This window comes from Bidens hawaiensis, unplaced genomic scaffold (genome assembly GCF_021521415.1).
Source record: "Bidens hawaiensis isolate Kalapana, Puna unplaced genomic scaffold, B.hawaiensis_p1.1 tig00002507_1, whole genome shotgun sequence".
NCBI classification, from domain to species: Eukaryota; Viridiplantae; Streptophyta; class Magnoliopsida; order Asterales; family Asteraceae; genus Bidens; species Bidens hawaiensis.
In genome coordinates this window covers 3,067,519-3,093,873 of record NW_027491137.1, presented here as the reverse complement: position 1 = coordinate 3,093,873, position 26,355 = coordinate 3,067,519, and the positions used below count along the sequence as shown (strand labels likewise).

Below are 26,355 nucleotides of genomic sequence, written 5' to 3'. Positions count from 1 at the left end.
TATTGTATGATAGATACCTCGAGCTATGAGCAATCATGCTCACGCCCCGGCATTTTCACCTTAAGTTGGGGTATGACAATATATATATAGGGGATGGATCTTGCGAGAAGTCAAGTTATAGCGCGAAGTGCGAGAAAAAAATTTGAACCATTGATTAACATTGGCTATGTGTAATCAATGGATTAGATTGGTTAAGATAAAATTGCAATTATGAAGATATTAATTTACCAAGAATTTAATTAATAAGGGTAGTTAGGTCTTTGATTTGTGGAGTGTTTAAAGTAAAACTTAAAAGTCATTAATATCATTTAATTGTTATTGTTACTAACTAATTAAAAGTTACAAGTGAATTTTTTAATTGTTATTTTTTAATTGATACTATTAATCAAACTAATGTTAAACAAATATAATTTTAATCAAATACAATAATGTCTTCAATTATATTATTCAAATGCATCAAATATCATGTGTTGCCTACACAGATTCATATATTGTGTATGTGAAGACATGAATGTGTACGTGAAAATTTTACAATTATAAGTTATTAATATGATACGTTAGTTATTATATGTACTTTAATGTGAAAAATAAAAAAAAATAGTTCATTTTATACTATGTAGGGTTTATATATATATTGTGCAGGTAGTATCACGAATATGTATGTGAAAATATTACAAGTGTAAGTTATTAATATTATTTGTTATTTATTATATGTAGTTTAGTGTAATAAAGAAATGAATATTTTGTTTTGTGTAGGTTTATATATGTACCGTGTAAGTGATATTTTGAATTTTGTATGTGTAACTTTTATCGTGTGTAGGTTCATTATGTACTATGTAAGTTCATTTATGTACTATATAGATGATATTTTGAATTGCTTGTGTAATTTTTATCATATGTAGGTTCATGTATGTACTATGTAGGTTCATAAATGTATCGTGTATGTGTTATTTTGAATGATGTATGTGTAATTTTATCGTGTGTAGGTTCATATATATACAATATTGGAGGTATTCGAATTGTGCACACGTAATTTTTATCGTGTTTAAGTTCATTTATATACTATGTATGTGGTATGTCGAAGCGTGTATGTGTAATTTAGATAAAAATATTGAAATTAAAAATAAAATGAAATAGATGTATATTTGTTTGTTGATAATCTATAAATAGAACAATATTGATTATGGGAATTTGAATTATGAATATATTATAATAAAACATGGTTAAATTCAAAATTAAAAAAATGGTTGTTTGTTTGTTATAAAAACAAAAAAATAATAATAAAAACGTAGATTTGTTTGTAGATTTGTGTTTTATCTAATGTATGAACGGTTAGAACACAATGAGGTTGGATCAAATGAAAAGGTTTTAAATGATTTTGAAGATAAAGATAAATAAGAATTTTAAAAATTCGTTTTACGTTACTTTTCATGAACCGCATAAGTTTGATATGCGTTATACTTATTTTAAAATATTGGCTTTCATGTATAACAACATATATAAATAATTTCATGTTTTAATGAGTAACCTCTTGCAAATATTTAAGAAAAATATTTGACAATTGTTATTTGAAACCTCCTACAACATTTACTAGTTACCATATACACATATTTAGGAAGATTACAACTATACCATTTATATATAAATTAAAGATAAAATTAAAAGAAAAAAATATGATTGGTTATAATGACTTCTCGCACTTCTCTTCCTAAAAACACTTCTGAAATGAACCTAATATATAAAAACAAAAATTAACCTTAATTAGTGATTGAACTGAAAATGGTTGAAAAAAAAACAATAATGGGGAAAAAATATGAAGAGGTCTATTAAAGATGTATTAGTATCTAATAAAATCCGGGCCTAGTAATAAAATATAACAATTATCATCGATATTTTGAAAATATTCTTTTTTACATAAGGTTCATTTTTAGTATTTGTTTTGGGCACTCAAAATTTTAAGGACGACCATACAGCAAATACATGATAACGCTTATAACTTGTTAGTTAACATTAAAAACTTACACAAATATCATCTCTAGATAGCTGTGTAAGGATTATCCTTATGTATGACTATAATTTCCTTCAAGTATGCCAAGTTTGATTAGTTATATCTTACAATTTACTTAGGTCATGAGGCATACTCTAGCGCCCAACATAAGTTAAGATGATATGTCACTTTAAATATGCATTAAATCACCTCTCACTAGTGTTAAGTTAGTTAAAAGGGTCCATGGATTATACTTTTAATGGGTTAAAAGGAGCAATATGTATTAATTACTAATTGATTTGTATTAATTATGGATTAAACCATTTTCTTTGGGTGAGATGAAGTGAAAGAGATAAAAATGAGTGATATAGTGATTAAGTGAAGTTAAGAGGGGTTAGAGCATACCCTATGGCCTTATTCCAACAATCAATTCAAAGTTCAATTCTAAGTAACATATCACAACAATCAGTTCGACATTAATGTTGACCATTCTCTCTTCATGGCTCAACACCTTGTTTACTATATCTAATTTAGGTAAACATGATTACAAATCTCTTTATCTTTGGTTGATAGTTTGATTCGGTACTACGATATCAATCAATTGTATGCTAGTGTTAAATGAAAGTTAAGGTCATTAGAATTTTCTATAACTGTGTATTAAACAAACCCTACATCTCATCATCCAATTTTTTTAGATTTGATATGTTATACAGAAAAAGAATTAACTAAATCAACATATAACCTTCTGCGCTAGCCTAGTTTGTTATGGCAGTGAAGATAAGAATTAGGCTTCCTTTAGGAGGTCGCTAGTTCGAATCTGAGCCAAAACGCGGGTTTTTATCTTGTTTGTATTACGCCAAAGACTCTTATGGTGATGTAACTGGTATTAAGTGGCAACAAGAGAGAGGGTTCCAAAACTTGGATGAAAACGTCCATGCAGGGGGTGGTGAGGGAACCCGAAAACCAAGGTTATGCCCTTTGAAAGAAACTCACTAAGCATGCCAAGCCAACACCGTTAAATCCTCAAGGCTGTCACCGTTCTTACAAGTAACATAAAGAAAAACTAAACCAACATAATATATTAATAACTAATAAAAGTTATATAATAGTACTTCCATGATTTCCTTATAATTAAAAAATAGAGAGACTATTACACGCGTCGGCGAGAATAACCTTTTCCAGAAAATTCGGCACGTTACGTTGTTCTTATTCTTGACTTTCCTTATTATTATTATTATTCAAATTCAAATTCAAATTCTTCAGCCCCCTTTTCCTTCTTCTTCACCCTATTTAATCAACCTATATTTCATTCCCAAAACCCACATTCCAACTTTCACAATACATACAGCTATTTCATTCATCTCCGGTAAGTCTTCATATACTAACCTCATAATAATTTGTTCGCAAATACACTACACGCCTACTGTTTTATTTATTCAAACTTGTTTTCAGACATGTTTAGATCTCAAACTACTTTGACAAATGTGTTTGTATACGTTTTCGATCTTGTTTTATGTATATTGATTAGAACCATTAGAAGCATTGATCTGGGTATGGTTTTTGTGAATTTAAAGCATGATTCATTTGTTTACCCCAAACCCTAAAATCAATCCAAGAACATAGGAATACGATTTTATTTGTTAAAGCATGATTAATTAGTAATGGTTCTGGCTATTATTAATTTGGGGGTTACGTGACTGGTATTTGGTCCTGTGTTTGACTATTTGTTCAGTCAGATAATAATAAATCTTGGTTGTTGCAGATTAGTACAAAATGGAATACGAAAACGAATACCCGCAACAGATCCCACATTCAAGATATGAATGTCTTCTTTTTGGTATGTTTCTTTTTCTCAAAATTATTCATTTTTATGTTCCGATTTGTATCGTCTTTCAATGGGAATTTGAAATCTTTTTATGGTGGATTTTTAGATGTTGATGACACCCTTTATCCTTTTAGCTCCGGGTTGTCAGCAGAGTGCACCAAGAACATTAAAGGTATTGCATTTACAAATATTTATCGTTAAAAGCGTTTTGTGTTTGTTAAATTGTATGTGAAATTAACTCTGTCACATGAATACTTTTGTTTATAGAGTATATGGTTAATAAGCTTGATATAGAGGAAAGCAAAGTCCCAGAAATGTGCGTCCAACTCTACAAGGATTACGGGACAACAATGGCTGGTCTTCGGGTATGAAATCTGGAAAAAAAAAATAGATTTATAGTATGTTTAAAATCAAGTGATTTACTTGTTTCTTTATGCAGGCTCTTGGCTATGAATTTGACAATGATGACTACCATAGGTACCGAATCTTGTTATCACATTCTGTCTATATATATGAAAACCTTAAATAATAAAAATCTAATCTTGTGAAATTGATGATTAACAGTTTTGTTCACGGGAGATTACCCTATGAATATTTGAAACCCGACCCTGTTCTTAGAAGTCTTTTAAACAGCTTGCCCATTAGGAAAGTGGTAAGTATTAAAAAAAATGATTGTTATTATTTTTTTATAAAATTCGTTGTATCATAAATTCATAATTTCATTGCTAATTTGACAGATTTTTTCAAACGCGAATGAGGCACATGTGGCTGAAGTTCTTGGTCGACTTGGATTGGAGGACTGCTTTGATGATGTTATATGTTTCGAGTCCCTAAACCCTAAATCTCAAACCATTGATACTTCCAAGAGTCTAATTGTTTGTAAACCCTCTGAAAACGCGTTCCAACAGGCTTTCAAGATGGCAAAGATTAACCCTCATAAAACTGTAAGTAATTGTAAATTTATAAATGAAATTACAAAATGAATATAATAAATAGATGCAACTATTATCTGGAATTTGACAATTGTATATTTGGTGTTTTCAGTTGTTTTTTGACGACAGCATACGCAATTTGCAAACTGCAAAACTCACCGGTCTTGACACTGTGTTGATCGGGTCATCACAGCGTAAGAAAGGCGTGGACTATGCTTTAGAGAGTATACACAACATTCGGGAAGCAGTGCCGGAGCTATGGGTATCTGTCAACAAGTCAAATGAGGTTCGGCGATCGGCAAAGATTGCAATTGAAACTGCTGTGGAAGCATAAATTGATAACTGTGTTATTCTTCTAGCCTCTTGGTTCTAATCTTGATGTTTAATTGTTATTTTAATTAACCAAGTCTGGTTATTACTGTCTTTGTAATGATATACTTTTGCATTAATTTGACTTCGTATAATCCAATATGCTGAACATTGCTAACCCATAATCACACCGATATCATGCTAGGGTTCTCTCTTCTCTAAATACTCACATTTGCTCAAAGGAACTTCAATTGTACAAATCCTTTCTCTTAGTGATTGACCTCCATAAGTTGACTGACCTCCCAGCTAGCGTAGGCTACGCCACTTGGCAGTCTTTATGCCAAAACTTGCGCCGAGGATTACGCCCTAAGGTAACCTGATGTAGCTTACGCTGGCCCATTTTAAATTTGATTTCCATTTTATATCCCAAGTATTGTGGTTTGACTCTCCCATGATTGTATACATTTCTAATACATCTTGTGGTGTTGCAACTTCTTAGGTGATAGGCTCGGAATATACGATTAGATGTTGGAAGCATCGTTTGTGGGGTATTGGACTATTGGTGCTTGAAGATCAAAGTTCTCAGGACGACACTAGAATACACATCTTGTAGTTGTTTTCTTGATGTACACTAATTTAAGGTTTTGAAAGCAAAATTCGTTTTGGATACTTGGAAGACTTTAAAAGAATGTTTTAACATTATGGTTGGTTATTTTAACTCTTATTATGTTGTTTTCAAATGAAAAAAGTTAAAAAGACCTCACTTCCGCTACGATGTTTTCAAACTATTTGTTATTCTTGAAATTGGGTGTTACATTAAGTTCAAGACGTTCAACAATGGGCAGTGGAAGGTTGTCAATCTTGTGATAGCTCATGGACGCAAGAGGGGTTTGTTACAGGGGCAACTTCATAGAATAGTAACCAACTTTCAAAAGTGTTTCAATTAGGTCACTCAACTTTCATGTTTGATTAAATTAAAGGTTTTAACATGTTTTTTTAGCCTTTTTCTTTTCTGTTTCACATAGAAAATCTTTTTATCTTTTTTTAGAAGCTGACGTTGAGTGGCGACGTAAATTTTATTTTTTATTTTTAAATTTTAATATAATTAACATTTTTTTAAATTTAACTACATATATTGAAAATTCTGACTCCCACATCTTATCCTTCATTTCTTTCTTGACGCACAAAAAATCGGTGAGACTTAATTTGAAGATTTAATGACCCGATTTGAGGAATATATGCGTTAGTAACTTAATTGGAACACTTTTGAAAGTTGGTTACTATTCTATAAGATTTTCCCTTTGTTATATATGATCATTTTACCATTAGAGGATCATATTAGATCAGTTATGAAGAAAAGGGAAGTTTGGTTCTCAGAATCTCGTGGGCAGAAGAGAGTTTTGCTTTGCAAGAGAGAGACCAACAGCCAATGTGAAGGTTTAGGAAGAATGAGCTCGGATATTTAAACCAATCAGTGGACATCATCATAGTGGGATCAATAGCAAAAAGACATTCAGAGCTTTAGTTACAGCCTCCAGACGACAGTGGGTTATGAAAAGCAGACACCTGACAGATAAAGTCTCTCTAGATGATTTTTTTTCCGGCTTATAACGGAGAGTGTTTATTGTCAGGATGCCTTAGGATCCAACATTTCTTTGCAGGGGATAGTTTTCCCCTCTCGAGGTTTTTTTTCCGAAGATCCTCACCATGATCCTAGGTTTTTCGTCGCTACATTGCTGTGTTAACCTTTACTTTTGCTGCATTTACTCACTTTGTTACTGAGAAACACACTACATCACTATACCAATTGTTCAATTATTGCTTCGGTGATTTTTGACCAAAGCAAGGTTATACTTCAATCTGTTAATGAATATCAAGTTAAAGCGAAAAGGGGAAAAAACAAACAAACCTCAATGGAGTAGAAGTAAGACTATATCGTAATTTCATAACCGACTTTGAGACTAAGATCAATCTTTTGAGATGGCAGATTTTGCTATTAGTCTTCTACACATTAAGATGCAAATTTGCCACGTATAATATTGAGAAAGGAGATCAAAAGGAATGCAAGAAGCTTCTAGAAGACGGGAAGAGTACACTTGATAACATGACTGACATTGATCCATCAAGAGTTTGCTGATCAATTTTATTGAAGTGCTCTTCTTTATTTAGAATACACCTCAGTGGAGTCTTTCACATTATGGTTTTAAATGTTCTTTCAATCTGTAAGGTTTGTAATTTTGTGTTTTTTATTTTAACATTTGGCATTAATATAAGATCTTGCTTTTGATCTATCATGATGTTTGATTATATGCCTGCTTTACTATTTGTTTTTAGGTTGTTGGTGGCTACATGAGAGATATTCCTTTGTAACACAATGGAAATACCAAGTCTATGTAACTAAATGGTAATCTTCAGCAGTTAGAGGAGATTAGATTGGAAACCGCTACAAGTTCGGGTGATGATGGTGGTGCTGGACCTGCATTGAGTGAGTGAATGTGGAGGTTTCGGAGACACTTATTTTGATCCTTATATTCACAAATTGAGATTTGGGTATTGTTAAAATAAGTTTACATTTAATTTGTTTTTGAGACTTTTCTATGGAATTTTTGATTCATTTTGTTTAATAAAGTTTTGTGGCTGGTTAGTTTTTGTTTACGATTGCGGATATTTCTGAAAAAGTCTAAACTTCGCCTTTGGTTTCACAGCCCCCGCAACACGAGGGATCGAATACTAGTTACCCTTAAAATTTGACATTTGATTCATTTATAGTTATACCTCTTGAAATTTGAGAGGCCCCTTAGTATTTGTTTTATATATAGTAAGTATAGATGTAGATAAGTTTTATTTTAACAATGATTAACAAACACCAGAATTATTAAAATAAAACTAACGTTTAAATATAGCCACCTCCAAGACGCTTTCGGTTTTATTATCACGTGCATACTCACTTCATGACAACGCAATTTTAATTCCCTTTTCTGCACGTTCCTATGCAAATATTAAATTCATTAGGTTATAAACCCGTGTGATACACGGGGTTGAATAAAAAAAACCCGTGAAGGAGTGAACTCACCAATAAAAGCTATAGCCAATTCTCCCAATAATTTAAGAATCGTTTTGCAAACATATTTTCAATTTTGGCCAAATTGATAACTTTAGTTGTTGCATCTATTAACATGATTAATAAATAACATGTCATAAAGAGTGTAAATGACTAAATGAGCATGTCTAGTAATGAAAATGAAAATTTTACATTCATAATTCATATATGGAAATCTCATTCGCTTCTACATTTCATCTACAAGATTGAAATAAAATCCTTAAAAATTACATCCAAATTATAGATTTATAGTGCTTCTTTCTAAACCGACATTATTTCTTCAAGGGCTTCTAAACAATAATCTTTATCATCTGATTTTTGCATTGGTATTAATCAGCATGCTTCATCTACAAATAATATCCCATTCGGCTTCTTGTATCTGCATTCAAGTGTTGGAAACATTCAATTTTTAATTTATTGCATTCAAGTGTTGGAGACATTCAATTTTTTATTTATCTTAAGGTTGGGTGTTTTGGTCTTTTACAACCAGGCTTTAAACTGAGTTAACAGTTCAAGATAAGAGTTGTATATCATTCTCATCTTGTGAGGCCATCAAATTCTTCAACTAAATCCCTCTGTGGAAACAATAACTGGGGCGAGCTTGAACATACTCTTAGCCACAATAAAAATGAACTTATGAGCAGTAGATATAAAGATTAAAATTAATAATAAGAGAGCTTGCAAGAAAACATACCACAACTTCTGAATTGTGTGGAAACTGGAAAGATACATTTTTTATCATCCAACCCACTCAACTGCAAAAACAGACAACGAAAAAGGAAGTACTATTAAGCTGATTATTTAATTTTCAGTTTTTTTCTGTTGTTACCGAAAGAATACCTGCATATAGCAGGTGCGTATGCTAACATTTGACATCGTCTCAGCTCTCCCTCCTGTAAACTTAATTTTGTAGATCTTTTAAAATGAAATAAATCCATTGGGATCTGACATTCTGACCCAATAAACAGTAACCTCCGGCATTTGCTATCAGTTTGTACAGATGAGAAAATAAATACCTGAAACAAATCTTTAAAAATGTCTAAAACAAAGTCTCAGATAGTATATTATCCAAAAGCACAAGTATAGGAAGAAGAAAACATGTCTTCCTTTAGTTAGATGAATTTCTTGATGACTTGTAATATCATCTGTAAAGTAGATATAACGTGTTATCGTGTTATTGTGATGTGGGAATCAGGAATCAAAATGTAGTCCGTTACTTCATTTCCTACCGAGAAGAACCAAAAAAATGAGAATTTTGTCCGTTCATTGAAATGGTAGTTCATATTTGTTAACTCAAAAATGACAGTTGTGACCCTTGAGAAGAACCCAACATAAAGATCAGATCTTTCACCACAAAACACAGAGGTTTGTTCAATGAAGGTTTTTGTAAGAAAAACCATACACCCTCTAAAAATTCACATGACAGCAGCGGTTACACTCACATTTGTGTAAGCCAAAAACAATGTATTCAAAGCAAAAATATATTGACTTTAAAGTTGGTTTCAAACTCCAAAATATGTATGTCAAAGACCCAAAGTTTATTCAAGTTCTCAAAATCTATCCAAATTATGAAAATACCTTGAATTTGGCTTCAAACTCAAAAATTATTAGTAGCTAAGTAGCATCTTGATGCGTCAAGAGCCTTGATCTTTCAAATGCCAAAATCAAATCGCATCTATGAAAAATGGAAGCACACAAATATACCCCTTTAAATTAAGCATCCCCATTCTAACAGTTTGACCAAATGGTCAAACCTGAACAGAACTCCTTCAAATCTTTTATTTCCTAAACTACCCTTTATAAATTTGATCCTTTTTAAGAATTTCCATTATGCCACTCGAATTTAGTTGCACACAATATGAGCTGATTGCAATTTAATAATATAAAACTAAATATGTTCCAAGTCTCTGAAGCATCCCATCTACTCAAAATTGGAAACTAATGTTATTGACATTAAACTAAGTTTATTGCATAACACAATAAGTTGTCAATAGAACTTCATCATGCTTGTTTCACAGGTAGATGTAGCACTTAGGGTTGTGTTATTTACTCGTTAATAACTGAAGAGGTATGTACCCGCCTCAACATCGAGCGGGGCGGGTCAACCCACAAGATATATACAAGACATTAGAAATCAAAGATATTATCAAGGCACAAAGCCAAAACTTATACGCACAGCGCACATCACATATGCTCAAGCATCACATATGCTCACGCATCACAATATGCTCATGCATCACATATGCTCGCGCGTATCACATGCTCACGCATCATATATGCTTATGCATATCACATCGTGCGTGGCGCATCCGCGCGCGGCGCATATCACATGCTCGCGCATCATACATGCCCACCCATATCTGCGCGTAGGGCATCCGCGCGTGACGCGTATCACATGCTTGTGCGTATCACATCTGCGCGTGAGAATAAAGAGAAGACCTCGCGCATCCTCAGGATGGGCGCATATCACACATGCACATAATCAACCTCGTCCTTATCCAAATCAGGATTAGGGCAACCTTGATTGTGCACGTCAGACAACCTTCCGCGCGCGGCGCATATCACATGCTCACGCATCACAATATGCTCATGCATCACATATGCTCGCGCGTATCACATGCTCACGCATCATATATGCTTATGCATATCACATCGTGCGTGGCGCATCCGCGCGCGGCGCATATCACATGCTCGCGCATCATACATGCCCACCCATATCTGCGCGTAGGGCATCCGCGCGTGACGCGTATCACATGCTTGTGCGTATCACATCTGCGCGTGAGAATAAAGAGAAGACCTCGCGCATCCTCAGGATGGGCGCATATCACACATGCACATAATCAACCTCGTCCTTATCCAAATCAGGATTAGGGCAACCTTGATTGTGCACGTCAGACAACCTTCCAGAAGGCATCTTTTTAAGGAATAAGGATATGCTGATGTTGACAGCTACTAAATGAAAGGTGGACAGCTCAGCATGACTCATGGGTTACCACGTGATTATAACCAATGAAAAAGCACCAGGTGTCTCCGAGGACACGTGGCGCAAATCGATTGGAGGAGGCCAACAAAACCCTAATCTGGTCTCAGCTCAATCAGTGGAAACCCTAGCACTATAAATACATCATAACGTACACAGTTACAGACACATTGATTCACATTGAAGCATATTCAATCACACAATCATACAGAGTAACATACAGTATTCAGCATTTTAAGCAATACTCTCCAAATTCCCTTACTCTCACATTATCATCTTCTCCTACATATACTTATTCTCACGCCGGAGGGTTACCCCAAAATAGGACCCCTCTGTCCCTTTCTGAGGGGTAAGTTAACGGCGGTGTTCATTTTGTAGGTGGAGGAACACAGATCCAGACGAACCATTGGTGAGATAGTGTAATCATACCCGAGGAAAGTAGATCTGCTACCAGTGAGTAGATCCACGTTTCTTCATTGGCGCCATCCACTGTTACAAACGGCAATCAGATCTCATCAGATCTACATAAAAAAAAATCAATCACCATGGTTTCTGGCGTTCGTAACGCTGATCAAGCTCTGGAGGATATTGAACGTGAGGGTGTCAATGAGGGACAGCAGTTTCTGAGGGTGCCGCGTGATTCTACGCGCACCACCAGTAACCGTCCCTTCATCACAACCCCTCACGGCCAGACTGAAACTCCTCCAGACGATCTTACGTTACAAAATCTTGCCGGCGCGAAACTGAAAGGACCAATGGGTCCAGAAGAAGAAACAAATGATCCGAATGAATGGCTCATAAATGAGCAGCGGCGTCTAATGGAAAAGTACAATGAAATGGTCAAACAGAAAAAGCTAGCCGACCAAACACAAAGGCAAGCGTTTGATAAGCAGACTACAAAAAGGCCGCGCGCGCCGGAAGAAGGACATTCTGTTCACACTGCACACACTGAGTTCAGTGATGAAGAGGTGCATAGCATGAGGAAGACGCGAGATACTCATGCAGGAGGCTCACAACTCCGCGCGCCTGTGAACATGGCGCCTGGAGCCAGAGCAGATCTGGATCTGCACATGCCGTACAGCCCGCCAGTGAGGGGGCAAGTGGACGTAACTACGCCGTACAGGCCGGCCATCTTAGTGAAGCACTCAAAATTTACTGAGCGCATCGCTAAGGCCCCCGTCCAGCACAAGACCAAGATGCCAAGTGGTCTGGGCAAATATGATGGCACAACAGATCCAGATGACTTTTTGCAAGGTTTCTATAACACGGGAAACCTATAAAGCTGGACGATGCCAACATGGTGTCACATGTTTGCCCGCTGCCTTACGGGCGCGGCGCGTGTCTGGTTCGAAAGCTTGCCGACTGGGCAAATTGATGGGTTCGAGGAACTATTGGAAAAGTTCCAAGCCCACTTCGTACAGCAGCGCAGACACACGCGCGATCCTGATGACATCATGCACTGCGTGCGCAGGAATGATGAAACGATTGAGGACTACATCACTCGTTTCAATCAGGAGTCTCTGGCAATCGGGGGTATAACTGAGCAACTCCTGCGCGTGGCTTTTATACAAGGCGCGCGCAGTGATCAACTCCGCCGAGCTCTCGTAAGCAGAGATGGTATGCCCACCACTTGGGCAAAACTAATGGAAGCATCGCGAGTCTTCGCGAGAAATGAAAAACAGATTGCCCAAGATAGGGCAAGAGAAAGAGCGCATCAGGCTGAATCACCGCGCAGCAAAGAGAAGAGGGCCAAACAGAACTCTGTGTGGTCCAGGTTGCAACCAACAAGTTTTTCTTCCGCAGAAAAGCAAGCGCAACCAAGCTCACCCCAGCCCCAAAAAGATGTTCGTAATCGCGGGGAGGGTGACAAGAGGGAGGGCGGCAGAGATCCTAGCAGACCTCTGCCAAGAATATGGACTCCCCTCACTAAAACACCTTCACAGGTGTTAAGTACTGAGAATGTCCAATTCAAGCCCCCCAAGCAACTACACTACAAGGGACCGCAAAACAGTGGCAAATATTGTGAATTTCACAGGTCCCCGGGCCACAACACCGACGCATGCCATCATTTAAAGGATGCGATCGAGAAGGATGTAAAATCAGGCAGGCTGGCTCACTTGGTGAAAAACCCAAGAATGGAAGATGAGCAACCGGAAGGAGCCTCTGCCAGCAAGAAATACAAAAGAATCTGTGTGGCTGAGGGGGGACGACAAGGGCAGACGTCAAAAAAAAGAAGCGCGCAAATCCACGGAGATTGGCGCGAGCAGCAAGTCATCTTCCCAAGAATCAGGGGAGGCCCTTCAATCAGCAGTCCTCTCGTCATCACCACACACATTGCTCATTACGAAGTGTCAAAAGTCCTGGTGGACACTGGAAGCGAATCTGACATTATGTATGAGCAATGTTTCAGAAAGTTAGACCCGGCAGACCAAGCGCGGCTTGAAATTGTGAACGCACCAATCTGTGGTGTTTCAAATGAAATCATCCATCCCTTAGGTCAGATTCAGTTTGAACTAACTATGGGGGATGATGAGCACAAGCGAGCCGAAGTTGTCAACTTCTTGGTCTTGCCCACCACGTCATGCCACAATATGATCCTGGGTAGGGGAACGATTGCCCAATTTAATGCTGTACCGTCGCCAGCGCACGGCGCATTGGGGTTCCCTACACCAACAGGCGTAACATTTGTTTACCGCGATCATTTGTGCGCAGTGACAAGTACGCCGCGGGAAGGGAGAATGAAACTTCCAATGGCGGACAACGCGCCAGAGAAGAGGATTTTAAACCCAAAATTCCCAGAGCAAACGGTCACAATTGGCGCTACCATTTCAGACGAAACGAGATTGAGAATGAAAAGGTTGCTCACAAAATACACGTCGGTCTTCGCGTGGCAACACTCCGATATGACTGGGGTCCCGCGAGACTTGGCGCAACATTCTCTTAACACGTTCAAGTCGGTGGAGCCAATTGCTCAGAAAAAGAGAATCATGGGGGATGAAAAGGCGAAGGCCATGAATGAGCAAGTTGAGGACCTGTTGCGCGCAAACATCATCCGCCCGATCCAATACCAGACGTGGGTAGCCAATCCTGTGATGGTAAAGAAAAGCAACGGGTCATGGAGGATGTGTATTGACTTCAAGGACCTCAACAAAGCATGTCCGAAAGACTGTTACCCCCTCCCAAACATCGACGCAAAAGTGGACTCCGTGGCGCCATTCAAGCTCAAATGTTTCCTGGATGCCTACAAAGGCTATCACCAGATTCAAATGGCACCACAAGACGAAGACAAGACGGCCTTCAGAACCGACAAGGGTGTTTTTTGTTACACAAAAATGCCCTTTGGTTTAAAGAATGCGGGCGCCACCTATCAGAGACTTATGGATTCGGTTTTCAGTGAACAAATCGGAAGAAATCTAGAAGTCTACGTTGATGATTTGGTGATCAAGAACAGGGAGGAGAGACAAATGCTCAAAGACATCGAGGAAACTCTTCAGCGCTTAACGGAAGTCAACATGAAGCTCAACCCGAGCAAATGTACTTTCGGCGCGGAAGAGGGGAAATTTCTTGGTGTAATGGTCACTAAGGATGGTTTCAAGGTGAACCCTGAAAAGGTGGAAGCCATCCTTGACATGCCCTCACCATCCACCATGAAAGAGGTTCAGAAGCTGAATGGTAGATTGGTGTCAATCAACAGGTTCCTAGCGAACCACGCCAGCAAATCTACTCCATTCGTTAACACTTTGAGGAACTGCTTGAAGAAGAGCCAATTCAAGTGGACGCCTGAGGCTGAGCAAGCTTTCAGTGAGATAAAAGAATGTCTCATAAAGCTGCCCGCGCTCACAGCTCCACTGCCTGGCGAAACCCTTACATTGTACTTGTCAGCTGGAGACCGCGCCATCGGCGCAGTATTATTGGTGGATCGCAAGGGGATCCAAACGCCAATATACTATGTGAGTCGGGTGCTGACAGACTCTGAGACGCGCTATTCCATCATGGAAAAGTTAGTTTTGTCACTAACACACGCGTCGCGCAAGCTTCATAGATACTTCAATGGTCATCCTATTGAAGTTCTGACAGGTTACAACATCCAGCAAGTCTTGCGACGCCCCGCGCTCTCCGGAAGGCTGACAAAGTGGGCGCTGGAATTAGGTGAACACACGATCACCTATAAGCCCCGTCCAGCAATAAAGGGTCAAGTTTTAGCGGATTTCATCACGGAAATCCCAGAGGGAAAGATTGAAGAAGCTCAGCGCGAGGTAGACCCTCCGCGAGCAAATGATGAAGAAGATGTTTGGAGGCTATTCACTGATGGAGCCTCCAACAGCGAAGGGTCCGGCGCAGGCCTCAAACTGGTGGACCCTGATAATCATGAATATACTTATGCTATTAGGTTGGACTTCAAGAGTACCAACAATGAGGCTGAGTATGAAGCACTGCTGGCTGGTTTGCGCATTGCGCGCAAGTTTGGAGTTAAAAGGCTAGAGGCCCATGTTGATTCTTACTTGGTAGCTGCACAGGTCAATGGCCTTTATGATGCCAAGGAGAACACCATGCCTCTATATCTAGAGCAGGCAAAAAAGCTCGTTGAGCAGTTTGACTTCTTCAAAATCATACACATCTCGCGCAGCGAAAACAAGTCCGCTGACGCGTTGAGTAAGATGGCATCAACTAATTTTGATCATTTTGGCAAAGATGTCAGGGTGGAAGTGATGAGCAACCCGTCAGTGCAAACGCAATCTGTCCTTGTAATTCATACAACCACTTCATCCTGGATAACTCCAATAATGGAATTCCTGAAGGAAGGGAAGTTACCGGATGATCGCGCACAGGCGAGAAAGGTAAGACACAAGGCGCAGAACTATGAACTACTTGATGGTACATTATATCGACGCTCTTATCTTGGACCGCTCATGAAATGCCTGGATGCTGAAGAAGCAAGCTATGTGATTAGGGAGATTCACGAAGGAATATGCGGAATACACGCTGGCCCGCGCATGGTGGTTGCCAAGGCAATGAGCTCAGGCTACTATTGGCCAGGCATGTACTTGGATGCGCTAAAAGAAATCCAAAAATGCAAGGCATGTCAGAGCTACGCGCCAAACACCATGCGGCCAAAAAACAACTTGATTCCAGTGACATCCGCATGGCCTTTCCACAAATGGGCCATTGATATTGTGGGGCCCCTGCCGCAAGCGCAAGGGCGAGTGAAATTTTTGGTAGTGGCGGTAGACTATTTCACAAAATGGGTTGAGGCCAAGCCACTAGCAAAAATCACAGCTGAGGCGATGAAGCAATTTATCTGGAGCCACATCATTTGCCGTTTTGGCCTTCCTATGGAAATTGTGAGCGACAATGGCAAACAATTCACTGACAGGAAGATATCCAGCTAGCTCAAAGAATTGCACATCAACCAAATCTTCACTTCGGTCTACCACCCTCAGGGGAATGGCCAAGTGGAGCGCGCGAATCAAAGTTTGTTAAATGGGTTGAAGAAAAGGTTGGAGGGAGAATCCCATTCTTGGGTCGAAGAGTTACCTAATGTCCTGTGGGCGCACAGGACATTAAGCAAAACTAGCAATGGCGAATCCCCGTTCAGCCTAACCTATGGGACAGAGGCTATGATCCCAGCAGAAATTGGATGCCCATCCCATAGGGTACTCATGATGAGCAAGACTGATAACGAGCGCGAAAGAAGATTGGACCTCAACTTGCTTGAAGGGCGCAGAGAAGCGGCTATCATCAATGAAGCCAAATACAAGAAAAAGCTGGAAAAATATTATAATCAGCGCATTAAAGAATGCCACTTCAAGAAAAATGATTTTGTCCTTCGAAACAATGAAGCTAGCCGCGCAATACCCCCAGGAAAAATGTCCCCCAATTGGGAAGGACCTTATCAAATCTCAGAAGAATTGGGGAAAGGCGCGTACACTTTAAAAGATTTGAATGGAAAAAAGATACCGCGCGCGTGGAACGCAGCACAGCTTAGAAAATGCTTCATGTAAAAATTCAAATATGTAATCAAGGCTTTTAAGCCATCATGAATGATGATTCGCGCTATCTTTCAATATTTGTTCTATTACCTTTGCATACATGTTTCACACTTCCTTTATTAATTTGGAGCAATATGACAACACTATATTGACTTCAAAACAAAATAAAACGAAGTAAAACATACATGCGCGAGCCTTAGCTCAAACGCGTTAACGAGTCTTAACTCTAAAACGTCAGGGCCTTAGCCCAAACCTACGAGCCTTAGCTCAAACACGTTAACGAGTCTTAACTCTAAAAACGTCAGGGCCTTAGCCCAAAACAAAGAGCCTTAGCTCAAAACACTCACAAACATCCATCTTACATCCCGCGCAGCCTGATCATAAAAATCCCTAAACACAACTAAGGCAAAGTACATGCCAAATCATAGTTGTTAAGGTCTCAGGTCGAGGTCGCGCGCGGAATCATAGTGGATATCTGAGTAACACATGCTGACATGTAATGGCTAAAACTCATAATTCCATATAAAAAACGCGCGACAACGACGCGCAAAAAAGGAATAGTGAAAAGTCATCGCGCTTGTCAGCATAAACAAGATACTGCGAAACCACTTACAAAATAGGACTATGGTTAAGTAAATAATTTCCTTACAACCTTGTTCTTATTTTAACATGCAAGCATATCTTATATCTATACAAGCAAACATGAAGAGATGAATGGAAATGCGCAAGATGTGAAAAAGGGAAAACAAATGTCATTCCATAGCATTGAAATTTACAAGTGTGATGAGTTACAAATTACAAGCATAACAAAAAAAAATTAGAAAGATGAAGGGCTTCTCAAGTCTCCACGTCGACGTCAGCCACTTCATCACCCTCATCATCTCCCGCAGCATCTGGCGCGGCCCGCTCCTCATCTCCAAACTGACCATAGTCAAGTTCTTCCTCCTCAATGGAGTCTTCTATCACGACGGTGTCAGGAGCAGATTCTTTCGCCGCGCCAGAGCCGCTGGCAGGGGCAACATCCCCCGCACCAACATCATCGCCACCAGCCCTCTCGCATTCATCGAGCAACTTCTTTAGCGCGCCGAGGTCGGGCTGGTCAGCAAGCGCAGCTATCTGCAAATCATTAGAAAAGTATTGAGTACAAAACACTTGGAAAATTAATCAAGAAAAACTCATTAAGGTCAAGGTACCTGCACAAGGATGGGGATGGGAGTATTCATATACTTCTCCCCCACCGCGGCCATGTCCGCGCAGGCCGCGTCGCTCTTGTAAGGGTACTCAGATGGGTTCTTCTTCAACATGCCATATTCATAGCCATCCGTAAACCCTTCAGCTCGACCCACCAAGCGCGCGGCAGCATTGCAGTCCATCACAAGGCCTGAAACTCGGCAGAATATTTCATCGCCAAAGCGCAACGAGTCATGCCCTGTGACACCAGCCATTGGCGATCCTGCGCGAGGCCAGCAACAGACGTCTCGAGGGCAGGAACCTGGGAGTTTAATAACTCAACAGTTTCCTTGGTCTTTTTTAGCTCCTCTTTATCAGACGCTGCTGCCGCCAAAATTTTTTCTTTCTCCGCCTGCGCAGCATCAAGTGCTTCTTGGCTAGACGCTGCCGTCGCCAAGGCCTCATCTCTATCGGCCTGCGCGGCCGCCAACTCCTTCTTCAGGCGCGCAACCTCACTCTCCAGTGATGATTTCTCAGTGATACTCTGGACGATAGCTTGGACACGCGCCTCCGCCTGCTGTTCCAAGACACGCACTCTCCGCGCGTACTTGGCAACTTCGGCCTCCGCCACCTGCTGCTTCTCCCGCGCAGCTTGGAGCTCATGCCCACGCTTAATAAAGGCGGTGTTGGCACTTGCTCGGTTTTCGCTAAGCTCTGCCTGGAGTTTCTCAGCTCGCGCGCGAGCATCAGAAAGGTTCCAGGCGGCCACCTTAGCCTCTCGCTGGGCTTCCACAAGAGCATCGCGTACTTTAATATAATCACGATGAAGCTCTTGGGAAGCAGCAAAGAAAGCCGACCCAGCGAAAATATGGTCATTCAGCAAGTCCGCGCGGGTGCGCTCCTCCTGATACCTCCTTTCAGTAGGAGGCACGGCATGAGCCCAGAAGTCCTCGCATACGCCCATGGATTGGAAGGAACTGTCTTCATTAATATTCCATCTCGGGCGGTAAACGTGGTCACCTTCCTGCAAAACACAAGAAATGTTCTAAGTCATAAAACATACTTATATGGAGGTACGCGCAGCGGAGCAACAAATTAAAACATACCTGCGGGGATGAAGCAGAAAAGTCAGCGCCAGCCCCACCAGAAGTCTGTGCTGCGAAGTCTTGTGGCATCGCAAGGCTGGCTCGGTCTCCCAAGGAGTCTTCAGCTTGAGCCCCCTCATCCTCCTCATCTTCTTCAATAGGCCTCTTCTCCTGCGACCTGGAGGGCTCCAAACCAGTCTCGCGGGGAGGGCTGCGTGTAGGAGGAGGCGAGGGAGGTCTCGACGCCGCCAGTTCGGCGCGCAATACGGCTTCCTGCTCTTTGGTAATCCCAATAAGGGGAGACTCAGCACTAGCAGGAGCAGGAGCAGAACCAGCGGCGCCGGCAACGGCGCCAGGAGTGTCACCAGCAGGTTGTACGCCAGCTACAACTCCTATGAACAAATCAACAACAAAAAATGGTTTATGACTTGATCAAAACAAAAAATTCAGAAGACAAATGCGCAAAACATACCTTGGCGCAATTCTGTTCGTGCGGTGAACATCGCCATAAAGTTCATTCTACCCTTTTCTGAGGGTAGAACAGGGGACTTCGAAGCAGCCCCCGGCGCAGCCTCAGCACCTTGTTGCGCCTGCGGCTGATCTGCTACCGTCGCCGGTCCTGCAAACATTCAAATGCGAAAAGATTTAATAATAATTCAATCAGAATCGCCCTCACTGAACCATTATGGGTAAGCAAAGTATACCTGTCGCAGGCGCGGCACTGCTTCTCTCTTCAGCCGCGCGAAGGGAGGAGGTCACGCCACCATACCTCAAGTGGACAGGAGGTCTGCCCACTCTCACGGGCAGGGAAGCTAAAGAAACCTTGGTGGTAAACACCCTGGTTTCCTCAGGTCCCTTCGTTTGAGCATGGGGATGAGCGACAGGGGTGTCATCTTTCTTCTGTTTCTTACTGGCCCCTGCGCCAGATTTCCCCTTAGCTTTGCGTTTTAGTAGGGGCGCCTCCTCTTCCTCCTCCTCCTCTTCCGCGAGCTCCAGCTCGTAGTTTTCGAGCGCATCTGCAAATACAAGCAACAGAACTGTTAATAAACTTTGGTATTCTAAAGGAATAAGCATAAGTGCGAAGGCTTACCAGGCGCGTCGCTATCAAAATCAAATTCCAGATCCACAGGGATGAACATGTCATCGAAGCGATCTGGGAAACCAACCTCCCCAGCGCCAAGCGCGACGGAGCCACACTCCACTTGATCATCATAAGCGGCGTGGATATAATCCTTGGTGACTGCACAAAAACAAGTCAAGTGATATCAGCAAAAAGAATCATGTTCGCGTAGAAAAAGAAATAAAGCAATGAAATAAACTTACACAACCCGTCGACTTGGATAACGGGCTCAAGAGCGCTGTCGGCCCACAGCTTACTCATGCCGACCCCCACCAGCGCCTCCTCGCGAATTTTCTTGGCGGGGGATGGTTCGGCGGTCAGTTTCTTAACCCAGGCGCCGGTTGGGTTCTTAATAACATCCGCATCCGCGGGCGCAGAATCGATCGCGCGCATCGTCATGCGGATGGGGATTACACCAGCCCTGATGTAGAAGAACCTCTCAGACCAGTCATGAAGGCTCTTGAATGATACGGTGCTGCACTTAACCTTCTGACTGCGAGGAATAAAGGAGATCCAAGAATCTTGGATCTTGGGCTTGTAAAAAAATTGAAAGCGCCGAGGGGTGGGCTCCTCGCGCTGTGATTTGCACATGAACTCGAAATGAGTCATGCGCACAAGTCCAAACGGATGGACTTGGGATATATGAATCCCGAAGAACCGTAACACCGCGCCTACAAACCTTGTCATCGGAAGACGAAGGTTGCAGTGGGTGAAAAAATGGGTGTACAGTGAAATAAAGCCGGGAGGCGGGTCCGCCGCCGTTTGCCCGGCCACAGGCAACATGCAGCCAAACACAACGAGAAAACCCTGTGACGAGATGAGGCTGTCGAGATCGGCCTGCCTCAATTTGCAGGGGATTTCATTCCACCTTTTCGGGGCCTTGGTCTTCCCTACTTCCTCCGATGTGGTCTCAACAACCCTCTTCCCCTTGCCCTTCTGCTTCAATGTCGACATCACCACAGATTTCACACGGCGTCTTCGGGAGGCAATAGAGGTGATGGAGGGGTTAGAGGAGTCTGAACTATCAGACATACAACTGCAGCAGCAGATAATCGAAGATTCGAAAACGATGAATACACTCAAATCAGAATATGAAAGGCAGAAATTCGAAAATTAGCAACAATGAAGATGAAGATAAAAAATTTCCTAAGGGCCTGCTTTTATAGGCCCAGGAGAGAGAAATTTGGCAACTCATCGGATTTCACGCGCCCCCACTCGCAGCTGTAAGCCAACGAGGCCGCGGCACGTGTCCCTAACACTGTTGAGGGGACATAAAAATGTCACGGAACTGCCACGGAGCAGAGACGCGCCCCCACTCGCAGGTGCAAACCAATGAGAGCGCGACACGTGTTCCAGACAGCTGCGCAAGGGGACATGAAAGGCAACTGTAGCACCTCGAGCACACGAAACGTCTGACACGTTTCCGACGCACGTCACCACCAACCAACCACGTGTTTGGACCCTTCGTTTCAACCAAATGGATAGAACTTCGCGCAACGGTGGAAACAACCAACAAAACGACAAAACCCCATTAAAAGACCAAATCAGTAAGTCTAATATCTATCTTACCGCGCTCGGGCGAGATAAGACACACATTAGACTGGGGGGGCTTGAAGAGGTATGTACCCGCCTCAACATCGAGCGGGGCGGGTCAACCCACAAGATATATACAAGACATTAGAAATCAAAGATATTATCAAGGCACAAAGCCAAAACTTATACGCACAGCGCACATCACATATGCTCACGCATCACATATGCTCACGCATCACATATGCTCATGCATCACATATGCTCGCGCGTATCACATGCTCACGCATCATATATGCTTATGCATATCACATCGTGCGTGGCGCATCCGCGCGCGGCGCATATCACATGCTCGCGCATCATACATGCCCACCCATATCTGCGCGTAGGGCATCCGCGCGTGACGCGTATCACATGCTTGTGCGTATCACATCTGCGCGTGAGAATAAAGAGAAGACCTCGCGCATCCTCAGGATGGGCGCATATCACACATGCACATAATCAACCTCGTCCTTATCCAAATCAGGATTATGGCAACCTTGATTGTGCACGTCAGACAACCTTCCAGAAGGCATCTTTTTAAGGAATAAGGATATGCTGATGTTGACAGCTGCTAAATGAAAGGTGGACAGCTCAGCATGACTCATGGGTTACCACGTGATTATAACCAATGAAAAAGCACCAGGTGTCTCCGAGGACACGTGGCGCAAATCGATTTGAGGAGGCCAACAAAACCCTAATCTGGTCTCAGCTCAATCAGTGGAAACCCTAGCACTATAAATACATCATAACGTACACAGTTACAGACACATTGATTCACATTGAAGCATATTCAATCACACAATCATACAGAGTAACATACAGTATTCAGCATTTTAAGCAATACTCTCCAAATTCCCTTACTCTCACATTATCATCTTCTCCTACATATACTTATTCTCACGCCGGAGGGTTACCCCAAAAGAGGACCCCTCTGTCCCTTTCTGAGGGGTAAGTTAACGGCGGTGTTCATTTTGTAGGTGGAGGAACACAGATCCAGACGAACCATTGGTGAGATAGTGTAATCATACCCGAGGAAAGTAGATCTGCTACCAGTGAGTAGATCCACGTTTCTTCAATAACATTAGTTTTCATTCAAACAACCCACCGTAAATGGTATTTAAGTATCCCATCCTCAAAAAAAAAGAAAGAAAGAAAGAAAAAGAAAAACAACCAAGTACTAAATTAGAGTAACAGAATATACTAATCCCATTAACTTGACTTAATTGTTATGCAGCATCAACCAATCAAGAGTGAAATTCTTGCTTATATGCAAAACAGAGAAATGATATTCTGGAACTTAATAAATGATTTTATGTACCACATGGATGATCCATGTGATTCACTCTAATAAATAAATAATTATCAGATCAGCAGCAACAAGACAATGAACTGCTATCTGTTCAAATCGATACGTGAGACCCACAATAGAAAAATAAAAATTTTTATTAATTACCTTTACATTATGTTGTGGACAATCTAAGCTTGATCTTTCAATGGCACACATTTTGCAAGCGATGTAGCCCCTACCTCAACAAGTTGGGCAAGGTAAATATAAGTATAACCATGATCTTGGTGTAGAGCCACTTGAAAGAGATATCCTGATATTGTTGCAAATTATATACTCTGGTGATAAAAGTTTTAGCGAAATAAATATAATAATAACATTTGGCTTTGGATTCCAGAATAAATGTTTTGTTAAAGGAAACATGCCAAAAGAGAGAATTGAATGAATTACCAAGAATTTGAAACAAAGTCAAACCTTCAAAAATCATAATTCGTAATTCATAAATTGCAAATATAGAACAATAAGCAAATCAATTACTACTTTGTTCTTCATGAAAGAAACATCGAGCCGAATTAAAGCCAACGAAAAACCTTGAGGAACGCATAAGGTAATAAATCGGAAAACCTAGTCGGCGACTTCTAATTGGATGACCGTAGTAACAAAATCAATATCATTATGCACTGATTATGTTCTAAAACTTCAAAAATCATCAGAGAACAACGGCGATAATAATAAAGAAAACAAATCTGGAGTTTAACTGTTCAAGTATGTACGTTAAAGAGAGCGATTATGATGGAGAATAAACCGTCTGGTAATCATCGGCAACTGCTTACAAAAAAATAACCATAGAATTCTTGAGGGAGAGGCATGCCACGTGTTAGACTAATGAGCAGTATGCCACGTGACAGATGTCAAAAACCCTGTTTTATTATAAGAGTAGAAGTAGATACTCATTAAGAATTAAATTTTAGATACATGTATTTGTATAATGTTACAAACCATTATTTTGTATCTAATATTGTTTTTTATGTTATTATCTACTTCAATTTGAAATCATGGAATGACGATTGATAAATAGTTATAACAAGGTGTAGATGAGTCGAGCCACTGGAATCGACTCGTTTACACCTTTTACTCCATTTACAACTATAACTTCAAAGAAGCGGTACCTTAGCGGTACCCGGTAATTTTCTTTATAAGAGGTCATCAAGTCAGGGGTTTTATCACAATAAGCCTTCAGGCGACGAGTTTTCCCTGGAATTGGTGGCGACCGGATCATCGGCGATATCATCGATCGCGGGCGTGGATAGCCTTTTCCCAATGCTGTGTAACCCAGGTTACCGAGCTTTGTTGATCTTTTAAGAAAACTTTCATTAGCATTATCAGTAGGGGGAGCACATAAGTTGAGCTATTGGAATTGGCACGTTTACACATCTTATTCTGTAATTAGCATCTCAATTACACCTATTATTCCAAAGTATTTTCATTAACATTATTAACATTATAGACAGGGGTATACATGAATCGAGCTATTAGATTTGACACGTTTACACCGTCTTTTTCAAAGTATCTTTATATAAAAACCGGATGCTACTATCATGCACAATACCTCTTGAGGAAGATGATCACCAAATGCGTGGTTAAATAAAATATATGGAGTTTTTCATGTCCTCTAGGTCAGTTGAAGACCCGTAAGAAAGTGACACAAACTTTCACTTTGTCAAGCATATTCGATGCAACCCACGCTGGATGAAACTTAGTTCGTCTATAGACACTTGCAGAGAATTAGGATATGCTTCTTTGATATCTTATTTATGCTCCGAACATAATACATACAAAAAATCTAACGGAGTATTCTATAGAAAGGCAGGTTTGGGCTGTCGTTAACTCAAACCAAAGTTTTGTTTTTCAATTTTAGAAAGCCACTCGATTTCGTTTGGGTCATGTGAATTCAGCTCACGATCCAATTTGGTTTGGTTTAGAGCAAAACATGACCGAAACCAAACCATAATTTTGGGTCCACTATGTTTTATGGGCAGTTTCGATTAGTCGGGTTTTCACACCCTACATCATATCATAGTCTTAAATGTGCTACATTTATTTATAGCGTGCCCACTTTACTAAGAGCATCTCCACCCATTGGTTTTTGTTGACATGGCATGGCGTTTGAACTGGTTTATGGGTGGAGACAAACGTTTGTGTTACGTTTGGTTTGCATTCTCAAACGTTTGGGAGGTGGGTTTGTAGTGGCCCCACCACAACCACTACACACAAATTATATATATATATATATATATATACATATTTATTAAAATAATATTTTAATGTGGTTTAGATTGGTTTATGGGTGGAGAAAAAGTGGGGTTTTTTGGTAAAATGTTTAGAATATGATGTGACGATGAGGTGGACGTTTGAATTGGTTTATGGGTGAGGATGCTCTAACTCTCACCTACATCCATCTATCAAATTCAATGCTTCAATTTCTATTTCAGTTCCTAGAAGCATTCTCAACAGTTGCTACTTATGTAAATGCCCATATAGAACCATTTCTCAAGCTTATACTAATATAACCAAATTTAAAAAGATATAATATAAAATAAAAAATATAGGTAACTATAACGCATCAACAAATAAATCCAAGACAGTACCCTAATAATACTCTGATGCATCTATATAGAACTTGTTATTCATGGTTATACCTGAATAAAGAAATTGCAACTTTCAAACCGCAATCTGCGCAAAACATCAACTATGTAATACTAATAATATCCTCTACCTTCTCCATCTTCAAATCACTGTCTGCGCAAAGCATCAACTGTTTAATACTAATGATTACCTCTACCTTCACAATCTTCAAACCACTATCTGTCACATTTCAAAAAACATTACGCTCAGATCATAAGATAAAGTGATAAACAAAACTAACAAACAATCATTCACAAGAAAACATACCTTAGAAGAAAGACTGTTAACAATATATAAACGAATGAAAACCAACTT

The 26,355-nt window shown here is 40.4% G+C and overlaps 1 protein-coding gene across 1 annotated transcript; it reads left to right on the top strand.

Moving 5' to 3' along the window:
• The first annotated feature begins 3,326 nt into the window (after positions 1 to 3,326).
• Positions 3,327 to 5,170, top strand: LOC143619768 (uncharacterized protein C24B11.05-like). Its single transcript, XM_077091621.1, has 8 exons — positions 3,327 to 3,353; positions 3,750 to 3,824; positions 3,919 to 3,984; positions 4,080 to 4,177; positions 4,252 to 4,289; positions 4,377 to 4,464; positions 4,550 to 4,756; positions 4,857 to 5,170. Exons 2-8 carry the CDS (start codon positions 3,761 to 3,763, stop codon positions 5,076 to 5,078), a joined length of 783 nt encoding a protein of 260 aa, XP_076947736.1. The 5' UTR covers positions 3,327 to 3,353; positions 3,750 to 3,760; the 3' UTR covers positions 5,079 to 5,170.
• The last annotated feature ends 21,185 nt before the right edge of the window (positions 5,171 to 26,355 follow it).